Source organism: Vespa mandarinia, chromosome 15, assembly GCF_050613455.1.
Source record: "Vespa mandarinia isolate Hongniang chromosome 15, ASM5061345v1, whole genome shotgun sequence".
NCBI lineage: Eukaryota > Metazoa > Arthropoda > Insecta > Hymenoptera > Vespidae > Vespa > Vespa mandarinia.
The window spans coordinates 3,222,501-3,237,500 of record NC_140824.1 but is presented as its reverse complement, the minus strand read 5'-3'; the positions used below and the strand labels follow the sequence as shown (position 1 = coordinate 3,237,500).

The window sequence follows — 15,000 nt, the reverse complement described above, 5'->3', positions numbered from 1 at the left end:
TCCAATGAAATTTTCGGAATATATTGCGTAAGTTCGTTGTGAAATGTATCATATTTGTAACCGTATATTCATTGAAAATTTGATAGCGCAATCGTTAAATACGATCATTAACGTATCACGAATGTTTGATTAACGAAAATGACGTTTCGAAATGATTGAAGATAATACATATTATTATTTCATGCTCAATTATTTCCTAATGCCTGTATTATTCGTAAATGATGGAAAAAAAAAAGAAAAAAAGAAAAAAGAAAAGAAAAAAGAAAAAAAAGGGAAACGAAAAAATACGAATTAAAAAAGTAATATATAAGGAGATAAATTCCATTGGTAATATCTAACAGAAATATTATTTTTAAATAATAGATAAATTACAGATCTTTTTTATTTAAAATATCCAAAAGTAAAATCTATATATCGAGCATTTCGTTCTTAACAAAACACAGAGTATTAAAGTCGAGCATTCGGTTGGTGACAGGTAAGGATTAAGCAAATGCACGCCAGCGAATCCTGCAAATCCCTAAACCGTTTGCCGCTGACGCGCAAACTGAAATCTCTACGTGCAATAGGAGGAGTATGGGATACGAGCTTGTTGATCCACGTAATTGTTTCCGGAACGTGTATCAGCCGATCGAAAGCTCTGATATTCTTACTAATGGCAACCTCAACTGATTACATCCAATGTCGCCTATCAGTCTAGAAAATTGGAATCTCTCAATGTTCGATAGTATCATTTTATCTTTCTCTCCCCCCCCCCCGCCCTCTCTCTCTTTCTTTATCTTTTTTTCAACAAGAGCGAATTAAAAGAAAGCCTTGGTAAATTTATTTGACTCTGAGATTTTCTCGTATCCCTTTGAGCTTTACACAAGATGGATACTTTACACAAGATGGATATCTCTAGTCGGGTAATAAATTTCTGGAACACCGAACACGAGTCATACAATTCCGTGTGATTACAAAGAATCCATCGTTATCATTATTGGATATCAGAGAATGAGAGACTCTACCTAACGATCTCTCCTCATTGTGAGAATGAAACTTAAAAGAAGGACTTTCGAGTAACGTTCTCTACTCTTTCTTTCTTTATACAGCTGATACTCTCGTGATCATTCTCTATCGAGAAACGACGTGCTTTTAGTCTGGCCTCGTTCGATAATCAATGCAAATTTTTCTTCCCCTCGATTTTATCGCGTTGAAAAAGCTTCCCTACTCGATGTTCCATCTTCCTTTCACCGGCAATGCAAATAATGGAAATTTTTCAAAGTGCAGCTTGCCCACTGCAACCTATCCCTTCGAATCTGATCGAATCGTATCGTATCGAATCGAATCGAATCGAATCAAATCGAATTTTCGATGACGTAAATTCGGCCGAGTCTATTAACGCGAGTCTCACTTATCATCACTTCGAATTGACCTGTCCGTGCTGACTTACAGAAAGCAAATCGCTGATTCACCGGTACTCGATCCAGCTGCTCCGTCCACGTTATATTCATTCTTTGCTTGTCTTAGTTAATGCGACCGCGAATCGCTCACGTATAATAGAACGCTCTTCTTACCGTTCGTCGTTAGTCTTAAGGTCTGAGACTCGTCTTTTAATTCGCTCGACCTTAATACGCTTACGTTCATTATGTTCGCTCATCTTCACTGCGCGTTTACTTTTTTTGTGTCACCCTCGAATAAAATATCTTTCGGTTCTTAAACTTTCCCATAAAACCAACTACGTTTCTTTTCTTTTATATATATATATATATATATATATATATATATGTATAATTAACGACGTGAAAATTAACGATCTTTTTATAAGAATAATCTTGCGTTCGAGCTTCATTATTTTCGCTTATTAAGATAAGTTCAACGTAATGTTCTAAAAGATATCATCAAGTTTTAATCCAATTCTAAGATTCTTTTCAAAATTCTCTATCATTGATGTATTAATTTCTATAAGAAATTAACATACAAATTTTGACAAATCTATAAAATAAACAAGCGTCATTGAAATTCTAATGTTAAACGTGCATATTCCAAATCATCGCGTATATTTTATATTTTCTATCATTTAAGATCTTTCACGAAGAAATATAATTAATCGTATAGTATTATCCAAGTATAATACGATAGTTAAGATATAATGGAAGGTGATTAGATGGCGTGAAAATAGAATTCGAAGAGCCAGATATTAACAATGGGCGATGATTGTATATATGCAGTGCTCTCTTCTCGATCCTGTCCACTTCCTTTCATTCGTTATACATACATATATATATATATATATATATATATATATATCAAGTCCACCCTATTTCCCTAAGGCGCCTTCCGTCGTCGCAGCTCGTTGCTGAATGACTATAGGAGGGATTATCGCAGCCATGTCGTCGACTGCTACAAGTTTGCTCTAGAGACGGAACACGAAAGAGAAAATGCAACTCAAAAAGGAAAGGGAGAAAGAGAAAAAAAAAGAGAGAGAGAGAGAAGGACAGAGAGAGAGAGAAAGAGAAAGGGAAGGAAAGGACAGAAAAGGTGAAGTAGATGGCATCGAAAAATACGAACAGCTTTGTACACACATGTGTAACCATCACAGATAGCCAAGCCATCGAACGTTTTTCGCGATGCCATTACGATCTAGCTCCCTTGCGAAATCTCCGATTCGCTGTCAGGGACCCTTTGCGTCGTCTTTTACTTAACTTTGAACGACATCGTCTGGTTGATAGAAAGAAAATAGAACTTGTCGTTCTCTCTGCCTTCAAAAAGTATCTCTCAATATTCTCGGTTTATTTTATCGATCAATTTTTATTTCAAATTTCATCGTCAGGTTAATAAAAACAAAACTAAAAAAGAAAAGAAGCAAAAAAAGAAAAAAAAAAAAATAAACAAAAAAAAGAAGAAAGAAAAAAAATTACGACTTGTCAGTCTTCGTCAAAGAATGATCTCAACAGTTATGGTTTAATTTTTTTTTTTTCCGTAAATTTATAAATTGATTTAAAACAATTGATTGAGTTGGTAATTGATTAAAAAAAAAAAAAAAAAAAAAAAAAAAAAAAAAAAAAAAAAAAAAAAATAATAAAAAGGAACAATAGTATTTGCTCATTGTTACTGATAAAAATTTTGTAATATTTTCGGCGTAATTAATTGAAAAGTTTGATTACTTGTTGATGAGAAAAAAATTATTATTAGTTCATCAATCTCTGGAATATATTACATTATTTCAAATCAAATTGATTAATCAAAAAAAAAAGAAAAAAAAAAAAAAAAGGTACCGATACTTGCCCCATTGATGTAAATTAAACTTTTAACACATTGACGATAGAAATTATTAATAAATTTGAATCTTAACATATAATAATGAAAAAAGAAAAAAAAAAAAGAAAAAAAAAGAAAGAGAAGAAAAAAAAAAGAAAAAGTATCACTTCTGTTTTCTATTCTTCTTGAGAAAATTTTTATTCCTTTCGTTTGACTTCAGTTGGCACTACAGAGAGAGAGAGAGAGAGAGAGAGAGAGAGAGAGAGAGAGAGAGAGAGAGAGAGAAAAGAGAGAAAAAGGAAGAGAGAAACAGGGAAATCTTTCGATTGTTCGAATAAATTCAGGGGGGAAAAAGTCATGTCGCGGTAAAGGTACGTATAGTACCTCCTCTCAAATGTACAATTTTGTAGGTTTACAGTTTGGGTCGATTGGTTCTTTGAAAAATATTGGACGTTGTTTCTTGGACTACGTTTTTGAAAAACGTGTTCGTTTCGTCGTTTCGTAGGAATAAGGAAAAGGCGGAGAGATGTAAAAAGAAAAAGAAAAAGAAAACGAAGAAGTCATTGAGTTGCGAAAACGTAACGTAGAGACGTAAACGAGGGTTCGAGAAAAGAAAAGGGCAAAGAGCGGAGTGGAAAATGTTACGAATGCTGTTATTCGAGTATATGTATATACAATATACATACATACACACACACACACACACACACATATACTTTTGGACTCACATGAATGCCACCTTTAAAAGCGAGTACTTACGCATGCTTTACGAGTAGGAAAGTGAAGAGGCTTACTCTTTCCTTTCCAGAGTCTAGCCTTTCCCTTCATCCATCCCTTTTTACTCTTATAAACGGAAATAAGAGAGAATCGTGTCTCTTTTCATGAGAAACACGAAGGGAGAACATCGAAGGAATAAAAGTAAGAGTAGAAGTAGAAGTAGAAGGAGGAACAGCAGCAAAAGGAGGAGAAGGAGGAAGAGGTGGAGGAACAGAAGGAGAAAAAGAGGAGAAAGGGCATGAAAACAGAGTTGTTATACTAAGGAGAGTATATCGTTCGTAGCTGAAAAAATTTTCCCCCTTTTCTTTTTTTTTTTTTCCTTTTTTTTTTTCTTTTTTTTCAAGAGAGAGAGAGAGAGAGAGAGAGAGAGAGAAGAATATCCGGGGGAATGAATACGTGTTCCGTGAGAGGGAACAGAATGGAATCGGTGCAATCTGAATTATCGAGAGCTACTCTCCCCTTTTCTAAAGGAAATCACATTTTCCGGAGAATTTCATTTTCTTTTTGTTATAGTTAGAAGACACCATCCTGATTTTTTTATTCGTTTCTTCCCTGTTCATTTTTCTCTCTTTGTTCCCTTTTTCTCTCTTTTTGTTCTCTCTCTCTTTCTCTGTCCAATCCATTCCTCCTCATATTTTACTAACTTACCTTTAATTTGTTATCATTTTCTACCGTTATTACGAGTTAAAAATACTTTTTAACGAACTGAATATTTTCTCTTTACTTATTCAATCTATTATGATTTGGAGAAATGAAAGAAAAATAAAAAAAGAAAACGAAGAAAAGCATATTTTCTTAATCTGCCTTTTTCTAATCTAACATTGCCAAGGGGAATTGAAATTCTTTCTCTCTCTCTCTCTCTATCTCTCTCTCTCCCTCTCTCCTCTCTCTTTCTCTCTCTCTCTCTCTCTCTCTCTCTCTCATTCTTTCTACATCCGATTTTCTCTGCATTCTCGTAAAACATCTGCAGAAAAAAAGCAGGTATCTATGTAAATTGAAGAATCTAATCATATTATTTATTCTCGGAGAAGAGATCGGCTCGAGAAAGGATTCGTTAGATATCTGTGGGTGTTCTGAAACAGGGTCATGATATGCAAATCGTGAGAGAAATGAAAGAGAGAGAGAGAGAGAGAGAGATAAAAAGAGAAAAAAAGAATCGAGAGGAACGATTCGTCTTTTCGGAAGAATTTCACGCACTCGCACCTTACTTGGATATGGAGCCATAGTAAAATAAAGTTAGTAGGGGTTGAAGGGGTCGAAGGGAAAGGTGGAATGAGAGAAGTAAGAAAGGGAGATGCGGAGAATCGCCAAGCTTAGCGGCGAGAAAAGAGATTCATTAAAATTCAGTTCGCATACCGTAGCGGCGCCGTTTTCCTCTTCTCTCTCTCTCTCTCTCTCTCTCTCTCTCTCTTTCTCTCTCTCTCTTTCTCTTTCATACACACACACACACACACATACATACACACAGATAGATACACACCAAAGCTAACCATTTCCTTTTCCTCATCTTCTTTCATTTCTTTCTCTCTCTCTCTCTCTCTCTCTCTCTCTTTCTCTCTCTCTCTCTCTCTCTCTCTCTCTTTCTCTCTCTCTCTCTCTCTCTTTCTCTTCCTGATCTCGTCTTTCTCATTTTATCTCTGTCTTTTTCCTCTGTTTGCATCTCCATCCTACCATCTATTTTTATTTCCTTTCCCTCTCCCCACCCCTATTTCATTAAGCTCTCCAAAATGTTAAATCCTTATTTTTATAACATCAACGTTATATATAATTTTATATCCTTATTCTTTCGCGTTAATAAAAGTTTAGTTAGTGTCTAGATTATTGTTATAGAGGCATACTATTCTCGCGATAGTAAAAATGAATTTATTTGATAACACATAATAATTATTAATAAATTAACAAACACTTACAACAATGATTATATATATATATATATATATATATATATATATATATATGTCCTTAAGATGATAACGATGGATTGCTTAATGTATTGAATGCACACATACGCATGTTAGAAGATCACCTCGTATCTCCGTGAAGATCCTAATGGAGATTGTATGTGAGGAGGAAGTGGATGCCAAGTCGATATTATCACTAGCTAAAGCATTAGGATCATAGTATTGGCGAAATGTAACACGTGATGTATATATGCACGTACATAGATATATATCTTCGTGCTACGGAAGCTTCTCGATACATCGGAAATTCACTGATATGTATGTGTGTTTATATCAACGATAAAGGGAAGAGAAGAACGAAGTGTATGTACGTGTGTGTGTGCGTGTGTATGTGTATATATATATATATACTTCGCTTTTCACGTTGGTCACACACGAAAATGATAGCGATGAAAAGGAGACACGAAAAGGATGAATCCTATAACGATGTTCATGCATGAAAATATTGAGTAGTAAGGAAAAATGGAATAAAGGAAAATTCGTACATTTGAAAGAAATTGAACTCGTTATCGACTATTTTCATTCAAGATTTATATTCTTCACCTCTTTCCATTGATTTAGAACGATCGAACACATAGATTTAAATGGAAAGTAAGAAATTAATCAATGTTTCTTACGAATACGTTACACTTATGAGTCCGTTAATCAATTGATTCGATTTACTACGTATCTATTCAGAGCTTGAGAGGTACTTCATTTTTCAAAATGTACTCTTTATACATATGTATATCTATAACGAAGAAAGAGCACATTAAAAAGTTATATATATATTCGATGTATGTACGTACACATGTACTCTTGTATACACAACAGATATGCATAAGTATTGTGATCGTTCAATTTAAATCTTAATTTTTTTTTTTTTTTTTTTTTTTTTATTTTCATTTCGAAGTCGTGGATAATATTCAACAAAAAAAAGAAAAAAAAAGAAAGAAAAAAAAAAAGAAATAGATTCTTTCATTCATCTGAAAGAAATAATCGAGTTGACGATCCATGAAACATTCAAGAAAAATTAATCATTACAAGAAAGCAAATCAAACGTAATATCGTAGATTACTTTTAACGAAATATTTACTTTTAGCTTAACGAAAACAAAATAAATAAATAAATAAATAAATAAATAAAATGTCGAAATAACAATTTCATGCATTATTCAGAGTACACGCAGTACAACGAAATAAAGTCTAAACTCACCCTATCATATATTTCAGACATTATTTACCGCATGTCTTACTTTTTTTTTCCTTTTTCTTTTTTTTTTTTTTTTTTTTTTTTTTATATCTACACACGTTTTCCATCCCAAAACCGCCCTCGGCTTTTTCTACTGTAATTTCTTCATTCCTTCTTTCTACCTATCTTTCCGTTGCACATGAAGCAACGTATTGTATACGTCGGGTTATTGTGGCAACGTGTTGCAGGTTTACATACGTTAAAAGAGAAATGAAAAATCATAAAAAGATCAGACTCAGTTATATTTCCTTTTTCATATAAATATTCTACAAAGACTTTTAATTCATTATTTCTTTTTTTTTTTTTTTTTTTATTATTATTGTTTATAATCACATTGTTTAAAATAATATTTAAAGCGAATATCATTTAAATCATATTAATATCTTAAAAATGAAATAAAATCAATGTGATGACTTAAGTATCTATCATATTTTCTTCTTTTTGTATTTTTATTATATAACAAGTCTGGTTATCGATAATAGCGTAATTAAAGTGTCAAGTGACGCTACACGAAAGTCGGGTAGAACTTGTATTGTACTATACATAGAGCATAAAATACACACATATACAAACACCTATTCATGATCAGGGTTAGTACGAAGAAAGGAGAGAACAAGAGCGTCGAAGGGTTAAACGAGCGGTGCTCGAGCTCACAATTACTTCAACGTTACCCTCCTAATGATCGCCTGAAAGCTTTCATTCCAACGACTCATTATCAGGAGATCGTGCTTGCACTTGCCTTAACCTTCAAACCAAAAATTGTTTTGTACTTTCCCCTCGAGTAAAGTTCCGAAAAGTGAAAGTATTCGTTCTATAAGTAAAAAACGTACGATGAAAGTTATAAAGAATTTTCTTGTAGAAAAAGGACATAACATAGAATAGCATAAAATAGTCATTATTCTTTTTTCTTTTTCCTAATAATTTTAACAATATTTCGATTATAAATCACGAAGAATATATTAATGAAAAATTAAATAAAAATATCTATATCTAGTATAATATCGAAAAGTTTTTAAATGAGTTTTTAATTACAAAAAAAAGAATCATTTGATCGAGGAGCAATTTAAAAGCTTCCATCAAGATCGAAGGAAGGCTAATATTAATGCAAATTACATAGTTAATTAAATATTAATGTATACGGTATGAAAATCTCGTTCGACAGACTTAACGTGTAAAAGAACAAATTCGTTTAATGAATGATGCAATTACATTACAATATCTTTTCAATGATAACGATGAAAAAAACCATTGGCATTTTACTCGTTCATTTACGTCGATCTTCGTTGTTTATTTCTTTTTTCCGAACTTTTCATTTCTCTCTCTCTCTCTCTCTCTCTCTCTCTCTCTCTATCTATCTTCTCTATCTATCTATCTATCTGTCTATCTCTTTTTCTAAATCACGAGACAAGAAAGAGAGACGTCGATCAAGATGTCTTGTTGTGGCGCCATCAGATGAGACGATTCTTGGCTGAAACGTAAAAGATAGAGAGAAAAAAAGAGAGAAAAAAGAGAAGAGATATTCAGAGCGGATGTGAAGTTTTGCGGCGTGCATTTTAATGAACTCGCCACCCCCATCTTGTTTTCCAGCGGCGTGAATTTCTTCGAGCGAGTCACGAGAAGCTGGAGAAGAAGACGAGAAGGATAGTCGTTGAAGGAAGAGAAAAAGAAAGAGGAGGAAGAGGAGGTGGAGGAAGAAAAGGAGAAGAGTAAAGATAGAAGAGGGTGGTAGCAGTTGTTACAAGGGTGGAAGAGAGAAGAGAGACGGTGGGGCGAACCGGAACCGGAAATGGCTGCGAGGTGGCTCCTACTGGCGCTCCTCGCCGCCCATGCCGCGGCTCTTCCTGATATCATTAGGATAGGTAAGTATCTTTCTAAATTCCCTCGAGCTTTAAGGAAAAAGGATGCTTCCATTCTTTGTATACCTTATCGATAGTCCTAAAAGTTCTCCCGGTCAAATTATGAAACGTGAATTTATTCATCACTGATTATCTTCTTATAAATTTTCTTAAAAAAAAAAAAAAAAAAAAAAAAAAAAAGAAGAAAAAAAAGAGAATAGAAAAAAAGATCCATTATTTTCATCAAGCTTGATCATTAATTTTCTAAATTCTAAAATTATGAAGAAACATTTCTAAGGCTATTAACTAACACCCATTAGATTATTTATAAAATTTATGACTAAAAGAATCAGATAATTTATACTCATTTAAGAAAATTAACTTTCATATGTATCTGTGTATATATATATATATATATATATATATATATATATATATATATATATTTGTGTATGTCTGTTTGTAATAGTACTTCAACTTTATCTTTTAAGTGAAAAAGGCAAGGATTTAATACTCTCGTCAGATTAAAAGTGTTTCTTTATACATCGTTCACGAACTTTTCTCGTAATCGTTTCCATTTTCTTTTGCCCTGATCTCTCTCTCTCTCTCTTCTTTGCTTTACACATTGTTACATCCTCAAGTAGAGAAGGAGTATATCGAACAAAGCCATAGTACTAGTAAGAGTTTCTCGATAATTTAACAGCGTGTAAAGAGAAAAAAAAGAAAGAAGGTAAAAAGGAATAAAAAAGAATAAATAAGTATACAAGTTCGAAAAAGGTTAATCGTCGTGACGAATTAATTGCATTAAATGCAACAGCAAAAAATTGTCAATTTTATCTCTCGGATATAAATTATTGTTAATCGAAAATATACGAATTAGATTCAAATTTCGATTGATTTTTCTTTTTTTTTTTTATTCCTTTTTCCAATGTACTATAGAAACAATTTGTTCGATCTTTCTTTGAAATATAAATTTACATAATTTAACATTTATTTCCTAAATATGCTTAATGAATATATTTTCGAAATAGAACATACAATTATTTTCCTATGTTCGTTCTATCGAAGCAAAATTCATTTATATCGTTTCTATTTTGTTGTAACGATAAAGGAACAATCGAGGTTAGCCGAGATCGAAGCGAAATGGACCATTGTGAAAGTCACGTTACGTTCTGCCTGAATGACCGCTCGACTGGCAGAAAATAATTCATTAAAAATCAATGAATATTCAAGATTTATTAATTCGAGGGTTCCTCTCGATAGAAGAAAGTGATTGCTGATATGTTTCGAAAACGATGAATCCAATTGAAAAGTTCTTCGACTATAAAGAAATAAAAAAAAATAAATAAATAAATAATAATAATAATAATAATAATAATAAAAGAGTAATAAAAAAAAAAAAAAATACTGAATTAACTTCGGCATCGGATTAACGTGAAAAATCATCAAGATCATTTCATTGACTTTATTGATTTAATTTTCTTAGTCACACCATAAATTTATATTTCTTTAATACCACAAAATATAACATAACGTTTCCTAACTATGATATAAGCTTCACCGCGTTATATAATATTTAATTTCATTTTCAGACACCAAAAGAAAAATTATATTATTAGAAAATTAAAAGAAATTTCTTGTTCGTTTTCGAAAACGATCAATCACTTTGGTCCGATCACATTGATCGTTGTTTCTTATCGTTCGTTAGACTTTCTAGTAAATTATGATGTCGCTGACCTAACGAGATTCGAGAGCGTCAACGTTAGTCCTCTACCGTCAGCTTGATTACTGCAATTTCGTTGCTATCTACCTCGATGGAAATTAATTAATTAATAGAACGAGAGAGCGAGAGAGAGAGAGAGAGAGAGAGAGAAGTGGGGGAGGGGAGACAGACATAGAGAGACCAGGTAGGTAGCTATCTATCGCGCGTATTCTATAAATCGTATGGGGTCGAGAGCTGGCACAGCTGCTCTCGCTCACAGTTACTTTATGACGTACACGAGATTAAAATCAATTTATGGCGTCGCTCGGCTCGAATCCACGAAATTTAATGTCGAGGCGTATCTTCCCTTCCCGACATTGAAAGAGCACGTTGTCTTATCTCGTCATCGTCGAAATAATTTCAAGTTTACTCGGAAGTAAGAAAACGCTTTGTCAGGAATTTTTACACTTAACTTCGCTAACTTTCTTGCTTTCCTTTCAATCGTTAGTCCTCAGCGATCATCCTTTACGTCCAAGAGAGAAATGAAAAGAAAGAGAGAGAGAGAGAGAGAGAGAGAGAGAGAGAGAGAAACTACTGAGTCCAATAGTAAAAATTTTAAAAACTAGGTCACCTATAGCATCGTTCTAGTGGACACTTAGCGAATACTTGACTTCCATATCGAGCTAACTCTCGATGATTCTGTAGTAGAAAGGTCAATAGATTTAACAAACGTTCTCTTTCTCATTAATGTTTCAGTACTTCGATATAATTCCGATTTATCGAATTTTATGATTATCATTCGATTATTAATTTGCCATTTAATATTTTAATATATCATATAAAGGTACAAAATAATTGAAGAGTTAATAAACCTTGGGGGAAAACAAAAAGAAAGAAAAAAAAAAAAAAGAAAAAAAAAAAAAAAGAAAACAAAATTCGAGATATTACGTAAAGTCAAATATTATTAATAAATAAAAAAAAGATAGATAATTCGTCCTTTCTTTCTTTTTTGTTTTTTCTTTTTCTTTTTTCTTTTTTTTTTTTATTAGAACAAGAGGAAAAAATGGCAAAACATATATGTAACGTATAATATAAATATAAGAGAAAAAGTGAATACAAATTTTATTCGCAGATGGATAACTTGTTGTTGGTTATGAGAAAATAAAGAAAGTAGAAATAAGACGAAGAATATAGTACTCGGTATTCCTCGTCAAAAGTATAAACCTTTAATATGGATGTATGATTTCCCAGGTGGGCTGTTTCATTCGTCCGACGACAAACAGGAAGTGGCCTTTCGTTACGCCGTAGAAAAAATCAACGCCAACAGGGACATCCTGCCCAAGTCTCGTCTCAGTGCCCAGATTGAACAGATAAAACCGCAAGACAGTTTTCACGCTTCCAAGAGAGGTAAGTCTAATAACAGAGGCATGCATATCCTTAAAAACTTAAAAGTTTAACTTTTCTTCCCGAAGAAAAGAACTTTTCTCTTAAGCAGCTGGTATGCGAACAAAAACCATGCTAAGCGTTAAACGTTCACGTTGAGAGACGTTAAATCGTTTTTAAGTCTCATTAAGGGTGTTATAGTAATTATGAAAGTAATATGAATTAAAAATTCTAAACAGAAAAAAGAAGAAGAGAAGGAAGAAAAAAAAAAAAAGAAAAAAAGAAACGCAAGAGAAAAAGAAATTGAATTCTTTTGTTTTTTTTTGTTTTTTTTTTTTTTTTTTTTACGTATGTGATATGATTCGAATTTACAAGAAATATATTTTCCTAATTTTTTTTTTTTTTATAAGCAACTTTCATAATCACCGGGTTATACGAAAATCATTTTAATCCTTAATAATTTATTGTTATATATATATATATATATATATATATATATATATATATATATGTATATGTATATATAAAAATACATTTACTTCGTCTCTTCTAAAGTTCATCTCGTATAATATGAACTCGAATAGGTATTCGCAAAAAAATTGCAATTACGTCCAATAGCTCGGACTTCAGTTAAAAAGTTTGAGCCATTGCTTTGTATCAAAGCCGTTCGAATATCGAATTTCGTTTTTTTTTATAATTCATTACGATCGGTACGGAGTTATTGAAACGCATCGGATTTCAGAACGTGAAGGTATAAAAAAAAAGACATTGCTCGTTCAATTTCCCTCTCTGTCAAAAAAGATAAAAGAGAAAGAGAGAGAGAGAGAGAAAAAGAGAGAGAAAGAAAGAGAAAGAGAGAGATAGAAAACACGAAAGATAACAACAATATCTTTCTCACAAAGTGATATTTTACAATCCTTTCTGAACAATTTCGTAATCAGACCGAAGCGAAGTTGAAGTAGGTGCAATACGTTATAGGTATACTTAATATATACTGAGAGTTACATAGATCAATTATATGCTTACTTTGTAAAATCGATTCGAGGGATGCTTATTATAGCGAATTCCTATTCTACATTATTTTTGGTTATTGCATAAGAATTCTTGCAACGTCAAAATATCTCTGTGATGTAACAATTATTGTTTTTTATCGACCTATTTCTTTCTCTCTCTTTCTCTTTCTCTTTCTCTCTCTCTCTCTCTCTCTCTCTCTTTCTGTATTTCTCTCAATGTTACTACTCATACCTTTTCAGAAGTATTTCCGAGTATGCGCGGAACTAACAACTATTTTGAAAGTTTGTGCCATCGTTGCCAGGTTAGAAAACAAACTGCGTTAGGAATTCGTCGTTGCCATGGTGCATTCCGCTTCTTTGCTTTCATCAACGGAACATGGACTGGCTGATGCTCATCGTAATGGCAAGTCGCGTCGTTGCTGCAGTAAGAAACTTTCTAACGTCCCTATTTCGCTGAGCTATCTCGCGTTTAGCGATTCTCGGCATTTGCTTACAGTAGCAGACCCCCCTGATTAATTGATTAAGCAAAAAGAATACACTTCCAATTTAAATATTTATATTTTATAAGAGTCAAACATCAAGTTTTCTCTCTCTCTGTCTCTCTTTCTCTTTCTCTTTCTATGTATATTACAAATTATCCGACGGCTATCGTCAAAACTAATAAACACGAAGATATAAAATTGTTTATATTATTAAAAATAATATTTGTCTATTTACTTATTTATCTTCTTAAACTAAAAAAAAAAAGAAAAAAAAAGAAAAGAAAAAAAAAAGAAAAAAGAAAAAAGAGAAATAATAGAAATAATAATATATTTCTTATCTTTATTCCATGCTGTAAAACCCGAAGAAACTATCAAGAAATGTATACGTACTCGAATATAGAGTTTACAATAGTAGTAAAACAGGTGTATTGGTCAGACATCTCGAGACTTCCTTTCTTTTAAATTTTACCTAGCCTTTCTTATTTGCGAAGGTCCTCACGGCTAGTGTTTTCTTTCCTATCGGTATGTAGCAGTCTATTGTCTAAAAAACGGCAAGTACTATTGCTTTGTTTTTACGAGTTGGAAAAGAAAGAGAGAGAGAGAGAGAGAGAGAGAAAAAGAGTTAATGTATACCTACTTCTTTATTCTCTCTTTCTCTCGATATCTTCGAGCTCGGAGAAGCGTGTAATACGCTTTTATGATTTTCGTTTGGCATCGTTTCAGAATTTTACATATCATATTTGTTTGTCGTTCTATGTGTACATAATATATATATATATATATATATATATATTTATTTATATATTATATATATATATATATGTATATGTATAAGCGTTAATCCGGAGAAAATTCCCAGTTAACGTCCTAGATAATAATCTATTGAACGTATATATCTATCATTTTCAATGAAAACTAATTGAAATAATAATTGTTCTTTACCTAATCAAAGTTTTTCCAAATTGCGTTACGAGAAAGAACGAAAAAATGTATCCGAGTTAGATGAGAACTTAAATACCTTCAATATGGTTCGCAATATGCGCATTTTATGCTTATGAAAGAAATGAAAGAGAGAAAAAAAAAAAAAAAGAAGAATGAAAAATTTCAATATAAACTAGCATCGATTTTTATACTGTTCTTTTCATTACTTTTTTTCTTTTTTTTTTTTTTTTTTTTCTTTTTTTTTCATATTCTACTCTCACTAAATTTATCATCGATTTTGATTTATCTCACAAACCCTTCGACGTCGTTGTCAATTAAATTTTTAATACGTGATTAACGTTCAATTTATCGCTGAGAGTTAAATATTCTGTCAGTAAAACGTCACGTTGATATATGTCTTTCTATCTTTCTCTTTCGCATAGGCATCATCGACAGCAC

The 15,000-nt window shown here is 32.3% G+C and overlaps 1 protein-coding gene across 4 annotated transcripts in view; it reads left to right on the top strand.

The window, feature by feature from the left end:
• KaiR1D (Kainate-type ionotropic glutamate receptor subunit 1D) overlaps positions 1-15,000 on the top strand; it is a 221,952-nt gene that overhangs the window by 78,101 nt on the left and 128,851 nt on the right. For 3 of the 4 annotated variants that reach the window (XM_085661591.1, XM_085661589.1, XM_085661588.1), the window contains exons 2-3: positions 8,793-9,064; positions 11,994-12,149. In XM_085661591.1, the coding sequence (XP_085517717.1) occupies positions 8,992-9,064; positions 11,994-12,149 (229 nt within the window). In that variant the 5' untranslated portion in view covers positions 8,793-8,991. The remainder of the gene's footprint in view (positions 1-8,792; positions 9,065-11,993; positions 12,150-15,000) is intronic. The other variant, XM_085661590.1, reaches the window with a different exon arrangement.